This window comes from Mercurialis annua, linkage group LG4, assembly GCF_937616625.2.
Source record: "Mercurialis annua linkage group LG4, ddMerAnnu1.2, whole genome shotgun sequence".
Lineage (NCBI taxonomy): Eukaryota > Viridiplantae > Streptophyta > Magnoliopsida > Malpighiales > Euphorbiaceae > Mercurialis > Mercurialis annua.
This window is the reverse complement of record NC_065573.1, coordinates 15,883,827-15,892,496: the sequence shown is the minus strand read 5'-3', so window position 1 is coordinate 15,892,496 and position 8,670 is coordinate 15,883,827. Positions and strand designations below refer to the sequence as shown.

Genomic DNA, 8,670 nt, shown 5'->3' with positions numbered 1-8,670 from the left:
AGATTCACGTTTCCTATTTTGGAAGTGTAGGATTCGAAAAAGATAGTGGGAGGCCATTTTGATAAAGACCAAATCATTATGGTTAAATATACAAAATAACACGAATACTAATTAGAGATCTTTGCTATCCATAGGTTGATAAGATAATATGAAATCGAATCCATTAAGTAGCATTCTCGACAATAATCGACTAGTGGGTCCTAACTTTGTTGATTGGTTAAGAAATCTCAAAATAGTTCTTGCAAGTGAACACATAGCATATGTTCTTGAGGCAAATGCTCCGGGACCATTGCCGATTGAGGCATCTCCTGAGGAACATGAGGCATTGCGCAAGTGGAAGTTAGATGACGAACAAGCCAAGTGCTACATGTTGGCATCTATGAATAACGAGTTGCAAAAGCAACACGAGAAATATCCGGGAGCCCGCGAAATATTGTATCACTTACAAGAGTTGTATGGTGAATCAAGTCGTTCTGCTAGATATGAGATATCTAAGCAATTATTTCGAGCAAAGCTGTCAGAGGGAAAGGATGTTGGAGAACATGTGAACATGATGATTCGATGTATCGAACGTCTAGAGGGTCTAGATTTCATCATGGACTTCAATCTCCAAACGGATATGATCCTTCAATCCCTTCCGGATTCGTATGGTAATTTCATCACGAATTACTATATGAATCGGATAGAATGTACACTTGCAGAGTTATCAAGCATGTTGATAACCGCTCAAAAGAACAATGCTAAGGGAAAGGAAGTTTCTCTTGTGGTTGCTTCTTCTAGTAAGACTAAGAAGAAGAAAACTAAGAAGAATGTTTTGAAGGCCCAAAAGGCCATTGCAAAAAGGAAGCGCACCTCAGAGAACAAAGGAAAATGTTTCTTTTGCGAGGGCGAGGGACATTGGAAACGAAATTGCCCCAAGTATAAGGAATTTAAGGGCAAGAACAAGAAGAATGAAAATCCCGGTGAGGGTATGTCTATTTCTTGTTCTTTCAATTCCAATAACGGTAGCTCGTCCAAAGCTTGGGTATTAGATACCGGAGCTAGTTCTCACATTTGTTCATCCTTACAGGATCTAGCAAATGAGAGGAAGTTGGACAAGGATGAAGTGATCTTGAAGCTTGGAAATAACGCAAGTGTTGCGGCTAAAGCTATAGGATCGTCTTCTATTTTGTTGTATAAGCATGTTTTGTATTTGAACAATGTTTTGTACTTACCGAACGCTTATAGAAATATCATGTCTATTTCTTGTATGACAAGATTAGGATATGATTTTCTATTTACAAAGGATGTTTGTAAAATTATCTATAATAATGCAATCGTTGGTTATGGTTATGTACAAAATGGTCTTTATTGTATAAATGAAGATGTTCGTAATACAAATAATGTTATAGAAATAAATACCGTAAGTAATCAAACCTCGAAACAACTTTGGCACTTACGATTAGGACATATTGCGGAAGATAGACTTAACAAGTTGGATAAGATAGGAATATTGAACAATCTTGATTCTGCATCAATTTCGACTTGTGAGTCATGTCTTAAAGGCAAGATGACCCGATCACCCTTTGTTGGACAAAGTGGTAGAGCCAAAGATGTTTTGGAGATCATACATAGTGATGTATGTGGACCATTTAAAGAAATGGCACGAGGTGGTTATTTATACTTCATTACCTTCACCGATGATTTATCACGGTATGGATATGTTGTTCTTATGAAGAACAAGAGTGAAGCTTTTGAAAAATTCAAAGATTTCAAAAATGAAGTAGAAAACCAAATTGGAAAAAGTATTAAAATCCTTCGATCTGATCGAGGAGGTGAATACTTGAGTACGGAATTTGGTACATTCTTAAAAGAATGCGGTATTATTTCCCAACTGACTCCTCCGGGAACACCACAATTGAATGGTGTATCAGAACGGAGGAATCGTACATTGTTAGACATGGTACGATCAATGATGAGCTATACTGATTTACCCATTTCATTATGGGGTCATGCACTTCTTAGCGCAAATTATATTCTAAATCGAGTTCCAACTAAATCCACTCCGAGAATACCGTATGCGATATGGTATGGTAAGGAACCAAGTCTTAAGCATATTAAGATTTGGGGATGTTCGGCATATATTAAAAAGTTGATAACCGACAAGTTGGAATCGAGATCAATCATGGGAAGGTTCGTTGGTTATCCTAAAGACAGTTTAGGATATTATTTCTATATTCCATCCGAACAAACCATTAAGGTTAGTCGGGATGCCCAATTTCTTGAAAAAGAGTTCATTCAAGAAGGGGGCAAAGGAAGGAATATAGAATTAGATGAGGAGTCATCTAAAGACCAACAAAATGATACAATGGAATTTGATCAAACCCATAGTGAACCAGAATTAGTAAAATCTACAGATACACCTCGAAGATCAAGTAGGGTATCTCATCCACCAGAGAGATATGGTTTTCTTCATGATATACAAGAGTTGTTCATTCATGAAGAAAATGATCAAATAGTTGATCCCTCTACTTATGAGGAAGCTATATGTGATATAGATTCTTCAAGATGGCTTGAAGCTATGAAATCCGAAATGGATTCCATGTACAATAACCAAGTATGGGAGCTAGTTGATCCACCCGAAGGAATTATACCAATAGGGAACAAATGGATCTTCAAGCGTAAACTTGGTGCTGATGGAAAAGTGGAAACTTTTAAAGCTAGGCTTGTTGCGAAAGGGTTTCGCCAGAGGCAAGGAGTCGATTATGAAGAGACTTTCTCGCCGGTAGCCATGCTTAAGTCCATCCGGATTCTTCTTGCCATAGCTGCACATTTAGATTATGAGGTTTGGCAAATGGATGTCAAGACCGCATTCCTTAATGGACATATTGAGGAGGAAATCTATATGGAACAACCTAAGGGTTTTGAATCCGAAGAAGGTTCCAAGGTGTGTAAACTAAAACGATCCATATATGGATTGAAGCAAGCTTCGAGAAGTTGGAATCGTCGTTTTGATGAAGCTGTAAAGAGTTACGAGTTTATCAAAAACGAAGATGAACCATGTGTTTACAAGAAGGTTAGTGGGAGTGCAATTACTTTCCTAGTCTTGTACGTAGATGATATTTTACTAATAGGAAATGATGTCGGTATGTTAACCTCTGTAAAGCTTTGGTTATCCAAAACTTTCTCCATGAAAGACCTCGGAGAAGCAACTTACATTCTCGGTATTAGACTCTATAGAGATAGATCTAAAAGAATGATTGGTCTCTCACAAAGGCTCTACTTAGAAAAGATATTGAAAAAGTTCAATATGGAAAATTCTAAGAGAGGATTGATTCCTGTTAGGCATGGAATTCACCTTTCGAAGGAAATGTCTCCAAAGACTTCTGAAGAAAGAGTTGAAATGGCAAAGATACCATATGCTTCGGCAATTGGTAGTCTTATGTACGCTATGTTGTGTACGCGGCCAGATATTGCCTATGCAGTTAGTTTGACTAGCAGATATCAATCCAATCCAGGTTCAGAACACTGGATGACGGTTAAGAATATCTTTAAGTACTTGAGAAGAACTAAAGATATGGTCTTAACATATGGAGGAGGTGATCTTAAAATAGATGGCTTTACAGATTCTGATTTTCAATCAGATATAGACGATCGTAAGTCTATATCTGGATTCGTATTCACATGTAATGGAGGAGCAGTGAGTTGGAAGAGTTCCAAACAAGAAACCACTGCAGATTCCACTACAGAAGCCGAGTATATTGCGGCATCAGATGCTGCAAAGGAAGCTGTTTGGATTAAGAAGTTTGTTTCTGAACTTGGTGTGGTTCCCACCATTGAGTCGGCGGTTCCTCTTTTCTGCGACAACAATGGTGCTATAGCCCAGGCAAAGGAACCCCGGTCTCACCAAAAATCCAAACACATAGAAAGGCGATATCATATTATCCGAGAAATTGTTGGAAAAAGGAGATGTGTCTCTCCAAAAGATAGCATCAGCCGAAAACACGGCTGACCCACTGACAAAGCCCATGACCCAGAGTCAATTAGATTTACATCTTGAGAAGATGGGGCTTAGATATAGTAGCCAATGGCACTAGTGCAAGTGGGAGATTGTTGGTAGTTTGTGCCCTAGGGCCATTTTGTATTTATTCTTGTATAAACAAATCCCATTGGCAATGATATATATGTTTTTATTTGAACTAAGTGTCTCATCAACTAAGTGTTTATTTAATACATATTGTCCTTATCACATTGTGATAGAATCTATTCTTAAGGTAGTAAGAATATGAGTGACAGATTCTATTATACAAGTGATCTAAATAATCGTTCACGATCGATGGGGTCCTACGAATAAGGGCATCGCATTATCCCGAAAAGATCGTCACCTCTGTTTATTCTCCTGATTAGTAAAGAGTTACTAATTATAAGAAGTAGTGAGTCTCATACTACTTGATGGGGATTAGAATAAACATGTGGACACTCAAGGTGTTGAGTGAGTCGAACAAGTGACGCTAGATGACTTATACATGGTAATTCATTAAAGTCAATTTAATGTCATCTAGTTCATAATTGTACATATGTCCTTTGACTTGCGGTGACACTATCTTGTATATAGGTGATTAGAGTTTGATACTCCTTAACTCTAGATCTTTCATGAGCTAGAGCCGCGGGATGTGTTGGCTCTAGTTAGTTGTATATGGAGATAGGGGTTTAACCTAGAAAGGATTCATCACTCTGGATGAACGGAGACAAGATTCTATGCTATCTCAAATTGTTCTTGATGGATGATAAAACCTGCGCAGGTGTATATGACTTACATAGAAAGTTGTTTCTAGTGGAAGTCATATTTATCAAGAATTAGAACTGAGAGATGAGGTCATATAATAAAGACTAACAGTGTTTGACTTAACCGTGACACTAGTCGAGATTGGAATCTTAGATGAAGGGAATTTTGAGTGTACGGTAATTATGAACATTGGTTTATAAAGAATGCATCGAAACATTCATCTCTATTTGGGGGTCGTGATATGTTGCTAGACGTCACTCTCGATCTACGAGAATTAATAATTAAATGGGATTTAATTATTTAATATAAGAAAGGTGTTTCTTATGACTCTCGTTGCCATATAGATCTGAACCTAGTTAGTCACACACAATAGAGTGTGCAACCGATTGAGTTTACAAAAGATCGATTTCATATAGATACTAGCATATCTCGGAAATTAATCTAAGATGAAAAACAAGTACAAATTAGGGACTAATTTGTAAGAGTTATAAATTAGTAGGAACCTAATTGTACTATGTCCAAGTTAATTAGGGACTAATTTATAAGAGTTATAAATTAGTAGGAACCTAATTATAATTTAACCAAGTTTTATGATTAGATGGCTTAAGTAATTAATTAGTGTAATTAATGATACTTAAAGCACTAATCATAAGCTAATGGAATGATGATGTCATGGTGAAGTAATGAGATAAGGAAATAAGCTTATATGTGATGTCATATGATGACATCACCTATATGATGTCACCTATGTGATGTCACCACATGAAAGGTGTCATGTGGTGGCAACACCTTTGCTTGGTGTGTGACACCTAGCATGTAAGGTGTTGCATTCTTAAGGCATGCTCTAGCCTATAAATAGAGCATGTCCTTGCTCATTTCACAACACACAACACACATCTCACTACAAAGTTGTAGAGAGAGAAAGCACTTGAAGGAGTTCAAGTATTCATCAATCACGGGAAAAACTTGGCGACGTTTTTTCATACATCCGAGCAAGGTAGTGATCGCGGCGAGAGTTTGAGCTTAGGGCTGCTCGGCAAGAGGAACTCTTGCAGGATTACTTCAAGGCGAGGATTCAATCGGACGCATACTCGTGTGGACGAGCTTGAGGTCGCCGTACTTTCGGGACTACAAGAATCGTTGGAGAATCGACATAGGTATTCTTCTTACGATTCCTAGATGCGTGCTTTAATTAATAAATGATACGACGATCTATTTGTTGTTGATATGATCAACTTTAGGATCCGGATTGTTGGAATTTCGATTTTGAATTGAAATATACGATTCGGACCCGCGCCTCCCGCTGCGCCAACATTAAGTCGCCGGAGTGGCGATATCGGAAAGATTTCCGAGAAATTAAGATAAATGTTAAAATTTTAGCAGGACGGTTTTGAAAAGATTATCGCGGGAAATTTAATATCATATTCCAGTTCTAAAGTTGGAATTGGAATTAGAAAAGAAAAATATTAAGAAAGTCGCAAAATAAAGTACAGGGACTAAAATGGTAATTTAACCATATAAAACCCGAAGGGATATTATTTCGCCAAAGTCCGCGAAATGTTATATAGTATATGTAGTAAAAGTTTCGGGTCAATCGGAGACCTTTTAAAATTTGGACGCGGATGCGTTTTGGGCTAAATTGCAATTTCTGAAAAGTTCAAGGACCAAATTGTAAATTAGCCAATTAAATAACGAGAATAGTAATTAGAAGATGATTGATGGAAAGTAATAATTTTGGGATAGTATTATTTATTTAAATATAAATAATACGTAAGTAATTGAGTTAAAAGGATAATTTAACCATTGGATTGAATTAGAAAGTTTAAAAGAGAAATGGTTTAAGTTAAAGAAATGAAGGATCAAAAGAGTCAATTAACCATATGTATATAAAGGTGCTGATCATTCAAAGAAATATCCAGATGCGCGATGAAAGCTCCAGAGAAATGAGAAAAATGACGATCGTTACGATCCGTCGCCGTTTCGCCGTTTCTCGTCCAAATTGAGCGTTCTTTATATCGATTTGTTCGGAATTCAATTCTCTATCTTCCCCAAGCTTCAAACTAAGGTAATTTTGTTGTTTTGGATGCTGTAATTGAAGAATTAGTGGCTGTTGTGTTTTGTTAGAATCGTATCAAACGTTATCACGTCGGTTTTGACGTTTTTGATGATTATTGAGTGGAATATTGTGTTATATTGATGTAGAACCATGTCGGAATGAGTTAGGGATGTCGGGAGCATGTCGAGATGATGTTTGGACCTGCTTAGGGGTGTCGCACGACGTGCGACTATGTCTCACGACGTGCGACATAGTTTCGCGGCGCGATCAAACTTAAAATCGACATAACTCCTTCGTTCGGACTCGGAATTGAGCGATTCTTGCGGCCACGGAACGAGGAAAGGATCCTCTATCATTTTACAGCCTCAAATCGAGGTAAGAGTTTCGCTTTGATGGTGAAATTTGCTGAGTTAGTGGCTGTTTCATTTGAAAAGTTACGTTTGAATCGTTCGGATATAAATCGAGTTACTCTTGATACGTTTGAGGTGTAAAATGATAAGTTAAGTGTTTATATGAGTTAGATGCGACTTAGTATGAGTTTTGGATGATTTGGGGCCTCAAAAATGGTCTAGAGCACGTCGAAAACATCGTACCCGAAGTGGGCACGACGTGCACTACCAGAAGTGCACGACGTGCACCACAAGAGTGCACGACGTGCACCACCAGGGGTGCACGACGTGCACCAGTGAAGGGCACGTCGTGCCCTTCATGAAAAATGAAGGGCACGATGTGCCAAGCTGGCACGACGTGCCCTACTTCGATCGTGACCTCCGGAAAACTTCCGGGAGCGAAAATTGGCTTCCGATGGCATGCTACGGGTGTAGAACTCTAACAAATGTCTTAAAATGAATATTAATAAGACATTATAGCAATGAACATTAGCATGGTGAGTAATCAATATATGAATAGAGATCTATAGAGAAGGATACGTTTAGAGCATGACGGTTATGTTTCGTGCTTTTGTCGTGTTAGGTATCTAGTGCAGTTTTTAAGAATAGGATTCTCTAAGTATATGTTTTAACGATAGAATCCTATGATAGATGTAACGGACTACGAGTATAACGAACCAAGAAGCTCGACGAGGATTGACGGCCAGTCTCCAGGAGCTTACGTTTGGATATAAAGAATAGCGGTCATTGTGAGTGGCAATTTACTTTCGCGTATTATTATTATTATTATTATTATAAAAGTTAGTTTCATATATCGATGTCAGGCATTTAAGATACATCGGTTGGCTTCGCTATCGATGTCAGGAGGATGAGGTTAAGTACGATAGTTATGAAATGAAAAGTCATGAATTAGATTTTGAGTATGCGATATTATCAATTTAATAATACCGTTAGTAACTTGCAAACTCACTCAGTATTTTCCCAAATACTGACCCCTCACTCTGATGTTTGCAGGTAGTAGAAGTCGGATCAGACAAACCATATTCATTGTGCCAGAAGTCGTTGGACTTGCACAAGTATGAGGTCCTAGAGCTGCAGTAGTCAATAAAAGTCGGTAGCAGATTTGTGAATTTACTTCAAATGATTGATTTTAATGTAAACTCTGATATGATATTTTAATATCTATAATTACATTATTTAAAAGAGTTTTCTGAAAATATTTTATATACAATATTATACTTTTAAATGCGAAAAATTATTAGTGGTTTTAGGCTTGCTACGGGTTTCGGAGCTAACACTCCCATTCCCTAGCGCCGGTCTCGGCTTAATAATTTGGGTCGTGACACATGGCCATGCATTTCCTTCAGTCTATCTTCTTCAAGGGGCCCATAGATATCTTACTCAAATAAATGAGGGACAAATTCCTTCTCAGTCACTCACACTTCTCACATAGTTACTTT

At 37.7% G+C, this 8,670-nt stretch overlaps 1 protein-coding gene across 1 annotated transcript; it reads left to right on the top strand.

Moving 5' to 3' along the window:
* The first annotated feature begins 538 nt into the window (after positions 1–538).
* LOC126678977 (uncharacterized) lies at positions 539–1,474 on the top strand. The gene is made up of 2 exons (XM_050373908.2): positions 539–968; positions 1,070–1,474. Exons 1-2 carry the CDS (start codon positions 551–553, stop codon positions 1,081–1,083), a joined length of 432 nt encoding a protein of 143 aa, XP_050229865.1. The 5' UTR covers positions 539–550; the 3' UTR covers positions 1,084–1,474.
* Positions 1,475–8,670: the final 7,196 nt, after the last annotated feature.

Excerpts from the sequence above, each read along its gene's own strand:
- LOC126678977 (XM_050373908.2), top strand. The coding sequence starts at position 551 with ATGATGATTCGATGTATCGAACGTCTAGAGGGTCTAGATTTCATCATG.